The 20,667-nt window shown below is 40.7% G+C and overlaps 1 protein-coding gene across 4 annotated transcripts in view; it reads right to left on the reverse strand.

The window, feature by feature from the left end:
• Positions 1 to 20,667, reverse strand: part of rgs12b (regulator of G protein signaling 12b) — a 170,965-nt gene that overhangs the window by 42,339 nt on the left and 107,959 nt on the right. For all 4 annotated transcript variants that reach the window (XM_061728332.1, XM_061728326.1, XM_061728346.1 and 1 more), the window contains exons 7-9: positions 4,058 to 4,227; positions 1,619 to 1,711; positions 1,372 to 1,515 (exon numbers count right to left, since the gene is read on the reverse strand). In XM_061728332.1, coding sequence (XP_061584316.1) covers positions 1,372 to 1,515; positions 1,619 to 1,711; positions 4,058 to 4,227 — 407 coding nt within the window. The remainder of the gene's footprint in view (positions 1 to 1,371; positions 1,516 to 1,618; positions 1,712 to 4,057; positions 4,228 to 20,667) is intronic.

Genomic DNA, 20,667 nt, shown 5'->3' on the forward strand with positions numbered 1-20,667 from the left:
CTATTATAGTATTACATATTACTTTATATTATATCGTGCTATATTATATCACTCTATATGATAATTATCTATTTATTTATTTATTTATTTATTTTTCAAATTAATATTCTTAATTTATTTATTTACTTTCATTACGCGCACACGCACACGCACTGTTGTTTGTACTGTATGTTAAAAATAAAATAATAATAATAAAGATAAAAAAAAAAAAGGAAAAAGACATGAGCTCAGTATAGGACCCTCCTGGGGTTGGTAGAGGAGAGCAATGCCCAGGGCTGACTTACAGTAGGTAGGAGCACTGGGTGATATAATGGGGAAAAAGAAAATAAAAATGGTCAGCTGCTAATCCGAAGCCACCATGGTTTGATATTGAAGCAACCCTCTCCAAACCAAACTCTCCTGTCAATTTACTTGACAGAAGGAGGAGTGAATTAGCAATTATGGCGAAAGACAATTATCTAATTAATAATGTGTGTCGTACTGTGTAGAATTCTTTATGGAAATTATTCGGGGCTAAACATAAATGGAGTTGATTAACAACCCTGACTGATAACCCTGAATTAACCAGGGGGGGACTGGACCTGACTTTCAGAATTGGTATGAAGCAGGAATTTACCATATTTATGACCTTTGGGATAGAGGGGAAATTTAAAACATTCGAATCATTACAGGCTGCATATAAATTACAAACACAATAAATTTACAAAGACCTGCAGGTCAGACAATATGTGTATACTATGGGTTAGTATACTATACTTATTCTGATTTTAAATCTGAATAGAATAATTCCGTGATCATGTATCCACTCATTCCACTTTAAATTAATTCTGGTCTTTCTTTCTGCTTGTTCCCTCGCCCGTCTGTCTCCATGACGCTTATATTCCGCGCTGGGCTGGTTTTCCTAACAAAGTTTCAAGATGGCAGCACGCAGTAAACGCTGGTCAAGAGCAGAGACCATTTATTTAATAAATAGCTTGGAGGACCTGGAAATAATTAAAAGAACAGATGGCAAAAAACATAAAAATTGTGAGCTTTTCAAAGTTGTAGCCGCCACAACTCTTCCGGCAGACGAAACGTCCGGTAGACGTAACTTCCGGTCCGCCCCCCTATCCAATCAGAACCTTCCCAACCCCCAGACCTTAAGCGGAAGTGGATAAAGCCGATCAAACGTGTTTTCCATGTAAACCTCAATCCAGAATTTCTATTTCCATGTAAACTCGAAGGAAAATAGCTTAATTCTGAATTATTTAATGCGGATTAATTAATTCCGAATTAAAAAAAATCATGTAACCGTGACCAATGTCCCTTTGATGCAGACCTCAGAAGAAGTCACTATTATGACTACTAAGTTCTGCTCAGGGGATTTGTCACCTGCAGTTGCTGCTCCTTGAACATGTCAGGTTTGGGTGCGTTGAGGATGTCATCAGCAAGCTGAGCTTGACTGTCTATGTTGACTGGTGTTGTAGCTTTACTGGAGAGGAAGCTATTGTAGATCTCCCTGGCGCGTTGTGAGAGCTGAAAGAAAAAAAAGATGCAGAATCACGAGAGCTGCCTGCTACGTACAATCTTCCTCCAGAATATGTAGAGGACTATTGTTTTATCTAACAATAATAGTTACCTGTTTGTTATCATTTTCAGGGACATGGCTGAAGAATTCACAAGCCTGCCAGAAAAGAATATTCTCCTCACTGAATTCTTTCTTCAGGAACTCCTGCAGCAAAATAATTAAATGTTGAACAAAAACAATGAAATACCAGACAAGCACAAATGTCTAGTGAGACACATGACATGTATGATATTTCTCTTTCCGTAAACCTCTGTCAGTGAACCTTCCAACAATTACAAGCAAAGAAATGTATTCTCCTACATTTCCAGGAAATACATTGTAAGCCATATTTATTTAACAGCTGGAGAAAGTATACAGGAGTACAACTACAGAGAATTAAGCCAAACGTTCAGTCGCATCTTCGACTTGACATCATGAACCCAAGAATCATGCTTTTTAACTTATCTCTTACTGTTCCGTATTACTTAATCTATTTGTTTAAAAAGTGAATTTCTGTCATTTGCCAATCAGTGCGTTTACATTGGAAGTTCAATTCCTCTTTAATTCAGAATTAAAATTAAATCCTATTTAAAATGAGTAAAAATTACCATGTAAACACCTAATTCCGAATGAAAATGGCCATTCCGAATTAAACTTAATTCCAAAGTAAGTGGCTGGTTTATCCCGATTTTAAATCCGAATAGAATAGATAGATAGATAGAACTTTATTCATCCCCAAAGGGAAATTCAACTGTACAGCAGCTCATCAAAACATAAAAAACAACCACACTTCCACTCAGACAATAAAAGCACATTCATATTAAACTAAACGTGAAATAAAAGTTAAAAAATAGCATATAAAGTGCAAACTAAAATATAGTCCAGTTGTGGCAGAGGTGAGTGTGTGAGTGTGTGTGACTGAGTTCAGGAGGAGTTAAACAGTCTTATTGCTGTGGGGACGAAGGATCTCCTGAATGGCTCCGTTCTGCAGCAGTGAGCGGAGCCGACGCTGCAGCTGCTCCTCTGTTGCTCCAGGAGGCTGTGGAGAAGCTGTCTGCTATAGGGCTTGGTCACCAAGGTGCATTCTGGGACGCGGCGGCCGTGTTGGCAGCCTCGTGAGTGTAAACAAACAGCAGTGTAGCAGTGTGGTAGCACCAAGTGAACAGACGGAACGCAAGAAAAAGATGTTAAGATGCTATATTATGCTGAAGAGGCTCCGAGGCGAGGCATATTTTTGTTTTCCTCGTGAGATTATTTTTTTCCTCTGCAGCTACAAATAAAGTTAATATTTTTTCCTCAACAAACTAGTTTTATCTGAAGATTGGGGTTAATCGCAGCGCAGAGAGCTGGCCAGCAACTGCGTTTTGCTGGAGAAGTGGGGAATAAAACCTGTATGAATGATCCCGGTCTGTGTGAGTGTTGGTTTGTGGTTTACTGTGGAAGGTTATGTTTGGTCGTCTTACAGCCGCGATCCAAGCAAGCCGACGACTCTTTCACTCTTTTACTCTGTTATCTCAGGTACTCGGCCTCCGTGGTTCTGCCTCCAAACAGGAAAGCTGTGAAAAGTTAAACCATGAGCGATCTTTTCCCCACGTCTGTTATGTGTGCAGCTGCTGTAGCTACAACACAGCAACGGGTTACCATGGTTACAAAATAACGGAAAGTAACGATTACAAGTACCGGTAGGCTAAAAGACAAAACGAAGAGGGAGCACGTCTGTACACAGTGCAGTGGTCCGAAGAGCTGTTAATGTAGCTTCCAACATGGCGGCTCTGCCAGGTGATGACGTCAAGACGACCAAGCCCTATTGTCCATTATAGCTCTCGGTTTGTTCAGTGTGCCCCTCTCCACCACAGATCTTAGTGGGTCCACCATAAGAATAATAGATAGATAATAATAGAATAATTACACAATCATGTATACACTCATTCCGCTTTAAATTAATTCCAGTCCTTCTGCGCTGCTCGTTCCCTCGCCCGTCTGTCTCCATGGCGCTTATATTCCGCGCTGGGCTGGTTTTCCAAACAAAGTTTCAAGATGCAGCACGCAGTAAACGCTGGTCAAGAGCAGAGACCATTTATTTAATAAATAGCTTGGAGGACCTGGAAATAATTAATAGAACAGATGGCAGGAAACATAAAAATTGTGAGCTTTTCAAAGTTGTAAGTTTGTTTTTCTTCCGGTAAACGTAACTTCCGGTCCGCCCCCCTATCCAATCAGAACCTTCCCAACCCCCAGACCTTAAGCAGAATTGGAGAAAGCCGATCAAACTTGTTTTCCATGTAAACCTCAATTCAGAATTACTATTTCCATGTAAACTCGAAGGAAAATTGTTTAATTCTGAATTATTTAATTTGGAATAATTAATTCCGAATTAAAAAACATCATGTAACCGTGGCCAATGTGGAGATAAACATGCCGAAAGAAAACAATTAACTCTACTAAAGCTATTTTAATAAAACAAAGATTCAGAGTAACCAAAGCAAAGAAAGCCGGGTGTGATGATAGTACCGAGAAGTAGCGGATTCCCACGGGGTCCTGGAGCAGCCGCTCGAAGCACACGGCCCAACTGGCCACTCTCCGGTCAGTGTGACGCTGGTGGCTCTGGACGCTGGGCAGGCTGGCATTACTGGTCAGGCTGGTGTCACTGCTGCAGCCCTGGAGCTCCACGCTGTTCAGCTCTGCTCACAAACAAACACACACACAGCATCAAACACTTGGATCCAATATCAACTGTAACAATCTTTCTGCATTCTGGCTTGTTTTCTTCTCTCTGCAGCAGATTTACAGGACTTGTTTGGGAATAAACTGGGACTTGTGTGTCCCTTAGCAATATAATAAAGTAGGATAAGTCAGTCTAGTCTCCTACTATGGTTTTCTATTTCTATCAATTTTACTTTGCAATAAAATGCCAATAGTGTAATAGTGTTTGTTGAAAATAAGATGTTTTCCTTATTGCTTTTATCTTGGTGTGTTCAGCTGTTTGTGTTACATACCATCCTATAAATCACAGTACAGACAAAACATCTAAAGGCATCTGTTGATACATGATTGGAGTGATATTCAATACAAGGGAATGTGTATCACCATGATATCTCATACTAAACAGCTGAGCGATTTAATCGTGAGCAAGAACTGTGTGAAACTGTACTGTGACATGTTCATGTCCAGTGGCCTCCACAGAAAAACCATGAAAGAAAGCATTACTGGATAACAGCCCTCCCTAAGACGGGTTCTGCTGCACGTCTGTTGGGTTATTTCTCTCCATTTCCATGTGATCTGTTGGTTTCCTTAGCTGAGATAATAGATGTGAACTGACATTGACTACGTTTATATGCTGTCAAAATTCAGGTTAAAGTCAATATTCCAGTTACTGAAACATTCGGAATAATCTGTTTCCATACATGGTAATTAATCATTTGAGATATCTGGATCAAACCAGCGACGCATGGAGAACGTCATGACGCAATTACCGTCCAAAACAACAACAATAACAGCAGCACGGCGGATAATCGGATCCGCTGGTACCGTTTTGTTTCTCAGCCTGTAGTTCGCCTTTTTCAGCGTCTTCCAGCGGTGCTTGATCTGGTCTGGCGTTCGTACAAATCCTGCTTTGCTCACCTTTTTGTAAATCTCACTATCCCGGTACTTTCTACCGTCTACAAATGCAGAAATGTTCATATCCTTCATTACATTTGTAAAGTGATTAGTCTCCTCCTGGTCTTGTGTTTCTCCGTGTTTATAAGAACTTCCTGGACTCAAAAGACCAGGATTCCTTGCTAAAAGAACATGCACAGAAAACAAATTCCTGTTCCTTTTGATGGGGAAATCCCGTAAGGCTATACATGACCAAATATTCGGGTTAGAAAAGGAGTAACCCAGGGGTCATATTGGGGTTTTTAAAAAACGCAATATGAGCAAATTCCGGTTATTCAAAGGGGTTATTGGTGTTTACATGGCCGTGCAAAATCAGGTTATTGCTAATATTTCAGTTAGAAAAGGGTTATTGACTGCATGTAAATGTAGTCAGTAATGAAATACAATAAACAACAAGAGTGAATTGGATTGAACTGCACTTGCACTGAAGATGCTTACTCCTACACTGAATTGACTTTTACTCTGTTTTAGAGCTTGAGAAATATACATGACTAACTGAGTGAAATAGAGGAGGTTTCAGGATCAGTGCAGCAACATGCTGTTTAGTTCAAAGCTGGTAACATTTTGGGAAAGGTTCTACTGAACATGGCACTTATCTATGCATGCTTTACTTTTTGAATTGTGGTTTGGGTTCTTTGATCAACTTTATGCAGTGTTAAAAATATTAGTTCAGCATTTTTGAGGCGAAGATCCCTTTTTTCTTGTTTACATTCAGGCCCCGTACACACGTAGTCGGGTATCTGCTAAACCGAAGATATTTTCCTACGTTTGGACCTGTCATCCATATGAAAACGCAAATGTTTCAAAAAACTCTGGGCAAAGTGAAGATTTTTGAAAACTCCGTTTATGTAGATGCGTGTAGACAGAGACAACCGGAGTTTTGCGTTTTCGAATGTCACATTATGCTCCAAAACAACAACAAATCTGCCCTGAGTCTGACGTCTAACGCGCAACCTTTGTTTACTACAGAACTACAGATGATCCACCATCTGTTCTCCAAGCTATTTATTAAATAAATGGTCTCTGCTCTTGACCACTGTTTACTGCGTTACACCAACACAGAGCCTATGCCGTACCCTACGGCGTAGGGCTGCGCCGATAACGCGTGGTTGGACACGGGGGGACTCGGGCTCGTTACCGAGAAGGAGACGCCGCACCCGGGGAAGCTGCGCCGCGGAGGCCCGAAGGCCAGACGAACAGATGATCTACAGGTTTGGAATGCTTATGAATGTGGTCGAAAACGCAGATCTTCGGTTATGTGTGGAAGGTTTTTTTTTTTTTAAACAATGTAATGTGAATACAAATTATTTTATAAACAGAGGGGGGAAATATTCGGCTACGTGTGTAGATAGCCTCAGTTTACATACAAAATTCTGCTTGGAGATTCCTAAGACAGATTTTTAAGAATCAGTTTTTTTTAGTGTTATTTTAAGGAGAATTTTAGGGTAGCTATAAACTTCTTATTTTTCTCTCCATCAGACTGCAGCTGTGCAGAGACAAAGAGACACTTAGAATAGCCAGAAAAGCACTTTAGACATGATGGACTGTTAAGCTGAGTTAAAATAGAATACAGCAAAGGCCAGAGGGAGGACATCATTGGTCAGGTGCCCAGGACATTGCAAATGCTGTAAATATCATTAGGCATCCTGCCAACAGCTACATTCCCGTGTGATATAAAACTTGGAAACTTGTTTATTGATATATTACAGAAGTTATACACAGCTATAAAGAGCAGTACCAGGCAATAAAAATAAGGATGAAGCTTCAGACACCACTTTATATTAGTGGCTTATGTTGCATTTTATGTCTTTACATCTCAAACTCTTAATTTTATAATCAAATCAAGTTTCAATCAATATCAAATAGGGCTGTACGTTTAGCACGTACCCTAAATTAGATTAATTAATTACACTGCTAGTGAACACGTTATGAAAATGAACGCAATTAATTATGAGTGGCAAAATGCGCAAGCATTTTAAAATTGGTCCATTGAGGGACCCGTAGGCCACTTGGATGCGACTCAGGGAAGCGAGGCAGCAAATCTTTGCGGCGATTTGTACATTTTGTAAAAAATAATTTTCCTATCAGCGGAGCTGCTCCAGCCTTAATTATCATTTACGCTAAACATGTCCGGAGTTCCACTGTAAACGTTACAGCTACTAGAACTTGAATTGCTGTATTGAGTCAGCTTTAGTTTTAATTTTGAATTGAGAGTCTGCTTAAGTGCCTATTTGAGACTCAGCCGTATTTTATTTCTGAATTTTATTTATTTAACTGTATTTGTATTGCATTTTTGAATAGTACACCTGCCCTAATTGGTTTGCTGATGTGCTTGAGCTTTTTCTTTTGAATTTCATTTATGAAACACTTCCCCAATAAAAATGTGGATTTCAAATCTTCTCTTCTTAGTGTATTCAATAGTCATGCATTAGTCATGCACTGCAATTTTACAATGTCCTAGAATTCTAATTCTTTATTTGGGGACCTTTAGCAGATATGAGATAAAATGTGATTAATTAGATTAATTAATTATAAATCCTGTAATTACCGGTAATTAGATTTTTTTTAATAGCCTGACAGCATTACCGTAATATCAAACAATTTTGGCAATTGTTTTTAATTTTGACTGTGCTCTTATTTTTGAAGCCGGCTGGGCTCCACAGGAAACTGGTTACGCGAAACATCTGTTTAGAAACATTGAATCGAAATGGGATGATAGCTAAATGCCTATCAAATTCAAGCAAACCACATCAGCCTCATGAAGCAGGCTCATTGAATTCTAGAGTGTTTCACTTTTTCAATAACCAAGAATGTTAACTTGTGATTTAAGTGATTTAAGTTAAAGCAGATCTTTGTAATAGAAAAAAAATCCCCATTTTAAATTTCCAAATACCGTTTCTGAGACTGTATTCTTCCAAATATCGAAGTATCTTTGGACAGGACATTTTGAGGTGTGGACTCATGAGACTAAAAATAGACTAAAAAGAAAAGTCTGGATAGACGACAAGAGTGCTGATATGTGCACTCTGCTGATAAGAGTGCGAATGTATAGTGTATGCGACTTATAATATAAAAGCGCTGTGTATGGTGAACAAAAGCAGTCTGTTTGCCATTTAGAAACAGCACAGCAACTGTAGAACACAGTGGAAAATGTTAACCATATATCTAATCATCACACAGAAAAGAAACATTAAAAGCCCCCTAAAACTAGCTCATCCATTGAGAAATGCAAAACCATTATTTAACAAACTAGCAGAGTCTTGTGATCAAGGGTTCCTCTTTAAATTCACAAAGATAATGCTATTCACAAATTCCATAAACAAAATCACTTGCTTAATTGTCCCTTCATGATCGATAGGGCTCTTTTGTGGGTGAAAAAGTCCATTTTAGCTCCAGCTAACTCCTCACCTGGATAGAGCTGGTAGGAACCCGCGTGGTGCAAGCGGGGCAGGTAACGAATCTTAAGGGGCAACCAAGCCCCTCCATCCATAATCACCCTATCAGGGTCCCTCAAAAGCTTAAACACACCAGGCTGAACAAAAAATCCAACATATGTGTACAAAGAGCTGACCTCACGGGGAGAAAAACAGACATGGGGGGATAAACCGGGAAGAAGAAGGAGGGTAGGAGGAAAGAGAGAAGCTGCTGGTTAGCAAACAGGATGACAGAGTCAGGTCACAGCATGCACACGCACACGCATGTACATTCACATACCTCTGGGAGTTTCAAGCTAGGTAAGTGATACGAGCACACACTTGTTTCAAGATAATGAATTATTCAGAAATGAGGGAGGAGGGAACTAAAGATGCTAAGAACACACAGACATCACATGAACACACATAAGCTGTCATATCAATGAGGGGCTTGTTAAAGAAAGGCAACTACTGAAAACAGCTTTCTGGTGTCAGTAGCGGCATCTGCCTTCGCTAGTTCTGACTTGTGGTACAAGGACCAAGACAAAGGGAAAACTCTGGCCCACAGTGACCACAGATCTGTTTTACTGCGTCAAACTTTGTGTGTCACTTCAGGAAATGCACAGGTGTCATTCATAACATCCAAACCACTGTTTGGACTTCGTGATGCCTTTATAGAGCAGACTCAGCTCAGTAGGACACTTGATGGAACTGTTGTAAAAAATATATCTCATCTGGGCTGTAAATATTTTTTTAAAGAGGAAATAATGCATAATTATAATGCATAATTAGACCTGAATATTCCCCTGAATATAGTGTGTTTCATTGTAGCCTTCACTCAAATCCAGAAGTATTTGGACAATAACAGAGTTTCTACAATTTTGCCTTTACCAATTCAATTCAATTCAATTTTATTTATATAGCGTCTATTACAGAGTGGGCAAACTTTTTTGACTCACGGGCCACAATGGGTTCTAAAATTTGACAGAGGGGCCAGGAAAATTTGGATGGAGTGTTCGGGCTGGATATAATAAAGCATTCCATGTAGTGTGTGAAAACCTCATAGCACAGTAAGAACACGCAAATAAATGTGCAACCCGATTTATTAACAGATTTGCACTGAGGACTGTCTTTCAAATATGCAAAATAGTCCTTTAGTTAATAAGTTTCTCTCAAGGAATATGCAAGATGGCGTTTACACACTATTTTGCACAATACAGGAAGGAAGAAAATGTAAGATATATTAAAATAGCATAGTGTACGCATTTGGATTTATCAAACCTGGAGATTACTTCTGTTTTTAATACGTTTCAATCGAAGGTACAAAGTTAAAGAAATCAACATTTATTAAAAAAGGAATGGAATCACTTTCAACATTCAAAACCTATTATTACTCAACGAAATACTCAAGCTCAATTGTGTAATTGTCTTAAACCCCGCAAAATCATGGGTGGATTATCCTGACCGCGCGCTCTACAACCACGCCACGGATGCCCTCACCTTCATGCCCCTCACCAACAGTAGGCGTGTCCGTCGCCAAGCACAGACATAGGCTGGAGTAAATATCTTACCTGCAGCAGAAACTAGAAATTGAAATTAAGTGCAATTTGCTTTTTTTAACAATATGTTTATTGATTTAGTTTTTTGAGAGAACATACAGTCACAAGCACAGTGACATCCCGAACATCCCTCCTCCCCCCACCCTCAACAACACAAACACTCAAGGGTGAATTAAATCAAATACAAACATACAATGACATAAGATCAAATCATATAATAACCCCCCTCCTACCCCCCCAAAAAAAACAAAAAAAACAAAACAAAACAAAACAATAAGCAGTCCTGCTTGCTTAGAAAAGGCATGCCAGCTTCCACCAGCGCAGCCCTTCAGGTTTTAATCATCAATTACAGTCCGATCACTTTCCAACTGCATAAAACTGCATAAAAGTGTCCCATATCTCTGTGGACTTTTTTTAGTTTTCCTTTGGCAACATAAGTTAATTTCTCCAGTGCCTCAAGTGGAACCACCGTGTTAGTCATGTGAAATCATGTCAGTCATGAGTTTTGCCTTTGGCATATGCAGACTGTTATCAAATAAGGAGATAAGAGATAATTAAGTAAAACAATAACATGGTAAAACAGCTTCACTTTCTTATCAGTACACAGGGATTAAAGCAAAAAAAATATTTTTGACTGAAATTTTTTTTTCATGCCAGTTCATATTCCCCCGCCATCTATGCGCTGCACCAACTTTAAGAATGGCCCCTTTTCTGCCGTGCGGCCGCTTCCCAAAAGTTTCAAGTAAAAAAGTCAAATGCTGTATTAGCCCTTCTGTTTTCTAATACAGCATTTAAGGTGTAAGAAGACTTTAACCAACACTATTTAAATACTCGAGACCAATAGCATTTTATAGGAGGAAGGTGATTTTGAGTAGTTTTATTATTGTCAGTTTGCTTTTAATTTATAGTCCACATCAATTTGTGCAGTCCTCTCATTAAAGCCTTAGGCCTGTTCTCCTAGATCTGAGTCAACCTGGTAATCTCGCACTTCTTCATCCAGTTGACCAGCTGCTCTGATGTCACTGCACTTGGCAAGGCTTTGGCCAAGGTGATGAAAGCATCCTGGACTGTTTCATGGACAATCAGTGATGGTGTTAGTGCAGACAAAGAGATGATGATGTTATTGTTGAGAGGAAGGTTTTTCAAAATCGCGTCAACACCCCCCGTGGGCCTTCGAGATGCTTTGTTTTATTAAACAGTGGGATTCCCCTGGTCCGCACCAGTTCTAAGTTTAGCTGCTAGACGCCGGCCGAGGAATACGTAATTGTTACGTAATTGTGAATTAAAAGTTGCGTTCCGTATTGAACCAATACAGACACATATTATGCTCTTATTTATTGATGTCATAATCTACATGTGAAGGTCGGAAAAGTTGAATATATCGCAAAACTTAATTCGTAGTAAATTCAACTAAAGGTGAAACAAATATTTTATTACCCATATTCAAAGTAAGATACTTCAAGCCTTTATTTGTTATCGTTTTGGTGATTATGGCTCACAGTTTATGAAAACCCCAAATAAAAAATCTCAAAAAAATTGATTTTATGAAATCAATAAACAATTCAACCATCAAAATGATAACAAATAAAGGCTTAGGATATCTTGCTTTGAATGCATTGAGACTATGTAATATATTAGTTTCACCTTTTAAATTGAATTATTGAAATAAATTAACTTTTACACCATATTCTAATGTTCCGACCTTCACCTGTAGGTTATATTCTACATCTGGGCTGATGTGGACATACGTAGCATAGGAGACTATTTCAGTTACTGGTATGGTTGTCTGTCTGTACAGTCGTGCAAGTCCAATGCTATTAAAGCACTTTAAACTTTAAATCAAAGCATTTTGTTTTTTTCATATAAAATAAATATATTTCTATGCAGTTTAGAAGTTTTGGGGATGTCCCTTTTTTTGGCGCATGCGCTGCTGAAATCAGGCGTTCCTTATTTCTATTTCTAAAAGGTGGCAACCCTAGAGGCGACCCGCCGGGGGCCCGCGCGAACGGGTCCCCGACGGGCGCCGCAGCTGGGGAGATCCGCGAGAATGGCCCGGCGCGCCTCCAGAGTCGCCGCCGGCGACCGCCGACCCCGATCCCCCCCGCCGGCCCGCCTTCCGCGCGGCGCCGAACACCGCCCCGCAGAAAGACCCCCGCCCGACGACGCGCAAACGCCGCTGGACAGAGGCCCCCCGCTAGGCGGGCCGGACGACCGCGCCTCCGGCGGCGGGGGGAGGAGGGCGACGGGGCGACTGCTCCCCCAGCCGCGGCTCGAGCCCAGCCCCGCTTCGCACCCCAGCCCGACCGACCCAGCCCTTAGAGCTAATCCTTGTCCCCAAATTCCAAAGTTTCCCTTACTGATCCAACACCGCCTCCTCTGTTTTTGACAAGGACGGATTATCATGACCACGGGCCCTGGACACAAACTCGCTATGGGCCCCTACCTACAATAATATCCTACGTGCACGGTGCATGCCCTCCCCAAGCACTCAGTTTGGTCACACAATGGCACAGAGAATCCACAATCACACCGTGTGATTGTGGATGGCGGAGTGTCGGAGCGTGGGTCTCAGTACAGAGGGGGCGGAGCATTCTCCATGGGCCCTTATGATAGTCATTTTAACGTTCAACAACACCTCATCCTACCCATCAAACATTTATTCTCACTTTTATTGAGCTAAGCCTATAGGACTATGCTGCAGAAAGCAGAATAAAGTCACAAACTTGTTCAGAAAAACACACACACACACACACACACACACACACACACACACACACACACACACACACACGCACACACGCACACACACACACACACACACATCGGCCTGACAGCTGTCAATCACACGGCGCTGAAAACTCAGTCACGGACTGACTCAGTTCCATCTTTGATACAGCTTATACAAAAAAAAAAAACATTACACAATCTATTTAGATAGATATAGACACAGCGGTCTATAACATCATTTCTCAGCTCTATAATAGAGAATAGACTCGGCGGTCTAGTTGACAACAACACAAAGCTCATTCAAATAGGCAGGTGGTCAAGGCTACACGACATTCTGATAAAGAAATTATTTATGAAGGTTACACTGACTCACCAATGGTAGCTGACTCTTCCATAAAACTTTGTACATGCTTAGTCCTCTTTTAAAGTTTAGCGCTCATCTTCTTCATGGCAGCAAATTTGCCGAGTCGGCAAATTATTGGCTCTAACTGTTAAGGCTGATTTATGGTTCCGCGTTAAACCAACGCAGCGCCTACGGCGTAGGATACGCGGCGATGCGCGGAGGCTCTGCGCGGAGGCTCTGCGTCGATTTAACGCGGAACCATAAATCAAGCTTTCCAGCCAATCCGCGTAGGCTCATGGCCCTGATGCGTTCAGGACAGTTGTAAAGTAAGAATTAGTCTATACTGACCGCACAATGCACATTTTATCGTAATTATAGCCTACAATTTACGATTATATATGAACGTATCACACAAAACGGGGCCCTATCATTGGGCCCTATGAGCTTGTACATTTATTTTAATTTACACATAAAAAAAAAAAAAAAAAATGTTTGAAAGCCGAGGGCCCCCATTGGCTCCAGGGCCCTGGGCACACGCCCACTTTGCCCATGCGGTAATCCGTCTATGGTTTTTGATTGGCTAATCCAAGGCGCTGGCAGCATTATTGGTTTACAACAGCGTCAGTTTAATGCCTAACATGATTTAATTGGCTAGTCTAAACTGTACCACAACAAAACGCACGGGCAAAGCTTTTTTTTTTTTTTTTCTTCCCTCATTTTCCAATTGACGGAAATCCGTCTAGAGACGGAGAACCTTAATCCCTGCAGTACATCATGAGGTTTTTAACCTCTGGCACATGGAGCAGCACGTGTCGGCATAGCCACGGCGCAGCATATTCACTTCAGGCTACCCATCGTTAGGTGTGGAGGCAGAATTTCCCTTTATGTTTTGAACAAACGTTTCTGCGTCGGGGCCCGACGTGAATGAGTGTCGCTGCCCATTGCGTGTGATAACCAGGATGGCCGGGTAGAACATGCGTAGCGGAGCCCCAGGGACTGAAGCTGCCTTTTCACCGCATCAAAGAGAGAGAGAGTTTCCGCTGAGTAGTCCGGGAAGAACCAGATGCTGTGGTTTACAAACCGCACATCTCCCATTCTTCGGGCTGCTCGCATAACTTTTTCTTTTTCTTTATAGTTGAGAAATTACCGCTCTTGGTCTTGAATCCTGGCCAGCGATGAGTCGTCCTATCCGGTGCGCTCTCTCAATGATGGGAGGAGTGGGAAAGGTGCCGGTGCAGAGAGCTTTTGGTAGCCATCCTTCTAAAACAGCACACATATCTTGGCCCTCAGCTTTCTCAGGGATGCCAACGAGTCTTAAGTTGTTGCGGCGGCCTCTATTTTCCTGCTCTTCTACTCTTGTTTCCAGCGTGGCGCATTTCTCTTTCAGCTTTTTAATAGTGCTGTGCATGGCATGTAGATCGTCCTCAGCCTTCCCAATTCTGTCTTCAGTTTCTGTTATCCTGTTTGCTTGGCTTTGTAATTCATTCTTGAGTCCACTTATCTCGGCCAGCACATCTTAGAATTTCTCCGTGAATTTCTCTGTGCGGCCTCCATCATCTCCCTGCCAGCAGCAGGTGCGCTAGCCGCAGCTTCCGAGGTAGCTGGTGAATTTGGTGCTGTTGAGCTTTGCCACGCTATTCTTCGAGATTTCCTAACCATTAGACTGGCCAGTGTTATATAGTTTCAAGTCGTATGAAGTTCAAGCTGTTTAGGGTCTCTTTAACAATTACTTCAGTCAATTAGCTTCGGAGCTTCGTCAGAGTGCATCTCACCAGCACCACGCCATAACCGGAAGTCGTTTTTTGTAGTTTTTGGTTCTTGTTTGAGTTCTGGCTTTTTTGTATCCTGCTCAGCAGCACTTTTTGTTAATAAATCATTGTTTTTGAGAACTCCTGCCTCCTGCTCTCTCCTACATCTGGGTCCGAACAACAACCACTTCACAACACTCCCCTAGTGGGAGGAAAAAACCTGGACCAGGACCAGGATCATAAGGGGGGTAGAAACCTGGACCAGGACCATGATCATAAGGGGGGCAGAAACCTGGACCAGGACCAGGATCATAAGGGGGTAGAAACCTGGACCAGGACCAGGATCATAAGGGGGGTAGAAACCTGGACCAAGACCTGGATCATAAGGGGGGGTAGAAACCTGGACCAGGACCAGGATCATAAGGGGGGACCCTCCTGCTGAAGGCCAGCTGGGCAGAGCAGGAAAAGAGAAAACAGACAGAGAGAATGAAAAACAGAGATAGGATGGACGCAGACACAATGGTTAACTGGTGCAATACAGGGATAACTATACAGATGTAGACAGAACCACAAAAGATTTGAAATGAGACCATTAAGATGCAGTCAAAGTATAGACTTTCAGCTTTAATAGGTTTAACAAAAATATGGCATTTACCATCTGGGAACTACAGTCATTTTAAGAAAAGTGCCTTCATTATAAAGGACTTAGAAGTATTTGGATAGTGTAACTTAAATGTAAATGTGAGCATAATTTTCAATACTTTAATGAAAATCCCTTGCAGTCAGTGACTGGAGCCGCATTTTTTAACCTCAATTTTTAGGGGCTGAAAAGTAATTGGACAACTGACTGAATAAAAGTTGACAGGCCATGTGCAGTCCACTCCCGTGTTACTTCAGTACCAATGAAGCTTAGAAAGGTGTGGTTTGGGACATTTTTAAACAGAAAGAAAGCACAGATGAGCTCAACAACATCAAACGTTGTGGAGGATGACCGAAGACAACCTCAGTGGATGAATGCTGACGACTCTTTCCTTTGGTGAAGGAAACAGCATTGACACCGCTCAATAATTCTCTTGAACGCATCATTGGCCACGGTTACATGATGTTTTTTAATTCGGAATTTATTATTCAGAACTAAATAATTCCAAATTACACTATTTTCCTTCGAGTTTACATGGAAATAGTCATTCCGAATTGAGGTTTACATGGAAAACACGTTTGATCGGCTTTATCCAATTCCTCTACAGGTCTGGGGGTTGGGAAGGTTCTGATTGGATAGGGGGCGGACCGGAAGTTAAACTACCGGAAGAAAAACTAACTTAGCCACTACAACTTTGAAACGCTCACTCTTTGTATGTTTCCTGCCATCTGTTCTTTTAATTATTTCTATTTATTAAATAAATGGTCTCTGCTCTTGACCAGCGTTTACTGCGTGCTGCATCTTGAAACTTTGTTTGGAAAACCAGCCCAGCGCGAAATATAAGCGGCATGGAGACAGACGGGCGAGGGAACGAGCAGAAAGAAAGACCAGAATTAATTTAAAGCGGAATGAGTGGATACATGATCGCAGAATTATTCTATTCAGATTTAAAATCGGAATAAACCAGCCACTTACTTCGGAATTAAGTTTAATTCGGAATGGCCATTTTCATTCGGAATTAGGTGTTTACAGTAAGTGGTCATTTTTACTTTTTAATTTTTAATTTAATTTTAATTCTGAATTAAAGAGGAATTAAACCTCCCATGTAAATGCACTCATTCTTAAAATGAAGAGTTTTGCAACAAGGTGCACACCACTGGTCAAAAAGAGGAAAACCACCATCAGACTTTGCAAATACAAAAATACATGTATATTGCCAAGTTCTGAAACCAGATTATTTGGACATCTGAAACCAAGGTAAACTTGGCTAGAAAGCTAGAAGAAAAATATATGAAGAAAAATGGAACAGTTTATGTTTCAAAACATACCACATAATATGTCAAACATTGCAAAACTGAAGCCCAAAAGCCTCACAGACAGGCAGCAGCTGGAAACGACTAGAAAGAAGGCCTGGTAAAGCATCTCCAGGCAGGAAACCCTGACCATGGTCGTGTCGGCTCGTGTGGCTGACTGCAAAACATTTTCAAAGAATTAAAATGAAGCTCACATTTACATTTGCTTCACTTCACCCAGACAGTTTTGAGCCTCTGAAAAGGGAATTGTTTTACCTTAAATGGCTATAATTCCTAAATGGTAAATTCCATATTTTTCGCGAAAACCTCTTAATCCCTAGATGCCTGATTGTCTTATATTTGATACATACCTATATAGGATTAAACATCCTATATAGGGTATAGAAAATGGATGGATGGATGTGATGGTGGTGCATAAATGCAAAATCATGAAAATCCAAATATCCAAATATATTTTGATCTAACTGTATCTACAGAAAAAATAGCCTAATTGTATGCATTATTCCCATACATCTATGTTTTAAGTACTACTACTACTACTACTACTACTACTACTACTACTACTACTACTACTACTACTGTCATTTAGGACAATGTTTCCAAACCCTGGTCCTCAGGCCCCCCTGTCCTGCATGTTTTAGATGCTACTCTGCTTCAGCACACCGATACAAGTACCTGTGTCATCAACAGAGCTGTGCAGACCTTGGTGACAAGTTAAGGAGGACCATTAATTAGAATCAGGTGTGTTGGTGCAGGGAAACATCTAAAAGATGCCGGACCAGGGTTGGGAAACACTGATTTAGCAGACGCTTTTATCCAAAGTGCCTTACATCTGAGAGAACAATATGGGCAGAAATATGTGCCACTAGAAACTGAATTTGAATAATTTATATTTGAATTTGAATTGCTCAACTTGAATAATTGCAATAAAAAACTGAATCTGAATCACATAATTTGAATTTGTATTGTTTAATTTGAATCATTGCATTAAAAAACTGAATCTACATTCAGTTCTCACGATTCAAATTCAGTTCTTGCAATTCAATTTCAATTTCACTGTGCCAGACATCCGGGTCTTCCGCAGGAACAGCAATCGAGTGCAGATACAAAGAACTCCTTTTCACGTAGCCTACTATAACCTCTCTTTTCTTTCAACGATATAAACGACCAATGGGAGCTAGATATTTCGAAACCTATTGTGTTTTCTCCATTCTGTGTAAAAAGTGTAGATTTATATCTTGCCATTTTGTAGAAAAATTTCTGCTGAGGAGTGTGTGAAGATTTGCGGTAACGGGTGAAGCCTGAATTATGGTTCTGCGTTAAATCGACGCAGAGCGGTTGGTGTAACGCGGAACCATAAATCAGCCTTGACACGTGACGAGTGCGCGCAGGGAGCAGAGGGGGACAGAGGGGGGAGGGGGAGGAGCATCCAGGTCGCACCGCAACATTTTTCACTGATCTGTTTTTGGCTCTACCTCCTTTGTCATTATATTCACATTAATAATAACTGTTTATCAGAAATCCCATGTTTAAATATATTATTAAAGCAGTGTTTTTTTCTGTGTGTGTGTGTGTGTCTTTTTAACAGGGGTGTCAAAAGTATTCACATTCATTACTCAGGTAGAAGTATAGATACTAGAGCTTAAAAATACTCCTGTAGAAGTTGAAGTATCATCTCAAGTTTTTTACTCGAGTAAAAGTATAAAAGTACTGGTTTCAAATCTACTTAAAGTATAAAAGTAAAAGTAATGTAAGGGGGAAAAAGCCATTAAAAAAGCAATTTTTTTAAAGGCCGAAATGAAATAGAGTAACGAGGCTATTTTTAAAATGTAAGGAGTAAAAAGTACAGATAATTGTGTGAAAATGTAAGGAGTAAAAGTAAAAAGTCGTCTGAAAAAAAATGACTCCAGTGAAGTATAGATAACCAAAATTTCTACTTAGGTAACGAAGTATTTGTACTTCGTTACTTGACACCTCTGCTTTTTAAGGTTAAGTCGGCCACAGAAGCTAGAATGACTGAACTGATTGAGGAAATTTTCAGCGAAAACAGTTTGCTAAGTTCAGAAAATTGCATTTCTTTACTATGATACAGTATTTAAATCCAGGAAAAGACAACACTATATCAGCTATACATTAAGATATCCATCACAGCCAATATCTATTCTCATATCACAATATTGGTGTAATAGTGATATTTTGCTCAGCCCTATCTGTAAATATATATATATTATATATATATATATATATATATATATATATATATATATATATATATATATATATATATATATATATATATATATATATATATATATATATATATATATTCAATATCTATTCTCATATCACAATATTGGTGTAATAGTGATATTTTGCTCAGCCCTATCTGTAAATATATATTATAATGATTCAAGTTGAGCAATTCAAATTCAAATTATGTGATTCAGATTCAGTTTTTAGATGAAATTATTCAAGTTGAGCAATTCAAATTCAAATATAAATTATTCAAATTCAGTTTCTAGTGGCACATATTTCTGCCCATAGAACAACACAAGCAAGAAATCTCATAGTTCAGGTCCAGCTGGATCAGTGCTGGTTAGACTGCTGAGAGTCCAGTTGGACACACATGCTGCCATGCTAGTACTAGAGGACTATTTTTTTGTTTTCCCTTCCCGTCCAACACAAAAGTCCCTTTATACAAGAAAGCTACGTCTAAGAAGACCATCATGCAATCATCTTGTCATAGGTGCATACAGCTTACTCACTGCTGAGTCCTGCAAACAGCTGGACAAATCTTCTAACTAATTCTGATAAGCAGGGGCCTCATTTAAAAAAGTGCACGTACACTCAAAAGCCGAAAATGCCGGGTGCAAAAAAAATCAATAAAACCATGTGCACGCAGATTTGCACGCAACGTTCCTTTATGAATCACAGACCAGCTGGAAGGCTGCGCAGCTGAATCCGCCTCATATCCCGCCATCTACACGCCCATAAATGCATATGGATGAGCCTACTGAGCATGCGCAGTGGCTTCCTGCAGCCTGTTAGGCATCAGAATGAATGAGAGGGTGTCCCGCCACCGTGACACTGACTTTCACGGAGACCTAGATGTTGTAGATGATGTGGAGGACAGGAAAACCACATTATTTGGTGGTCACAGTAAAAGTTAGAATAAGTATATAAATAGCCTATACAATAAAATAAAGCGAGTGAGTGGCAGCACGCCGTTGCTGCGCTAAACGCCGTGAGTTCTCCGGCGCAACAGGGGGACACACATCCCCCCGTCTTTTCAAAACCATGTTTTTTTTTCCCCCCACCTTTTACAGTTTAACGGTAGGCTCATCCTTAAATTGCAAATTATCAAGACACTGTCTGAAAGCGATACGAAATAGGCCCCGCAGCACCGCTTCACCCAACCCCCCCCCCCGTCTCCCCTCAGAGCTGCTCAGGGCGGGTTTATGGTTAGGCGTAGGTGCGCGTCGCCGCATACCCTACGCCGTAGGCTCTGCGTTGTTTTAACGCGGGAACCTAATTTAGGCTTACACCTGCACGTAAAGGTTTCGCACCTGTAAAACTCATATATATGAAAAAAAATCTGAGTCCCTTTAGGGGCTCCGTGGGGCTCCCTAAACGCAGCCCCCATTTGTTCTGTCCTAAAGCGGTGGGTGAAGAGGAGGTTCCCCGCGTGTCACCGCGGCTGCAGCTCCAGCAGCAGCAGAGT

Source organism: Cololabis saira, chromosome 1 (genome assembly GCF_033807715.1).
Source record: "Cololabis saira isolate AMF1-May2022 chromosome 1, fColSai1.1, whole genome shotgun sequence".
NCBI classification, from domain to species: Eukaryota; Metazoa; Chordata; class Actinopteri; order Beloniformes; family Belonidae; genus Cololabis; species Cololabis saira.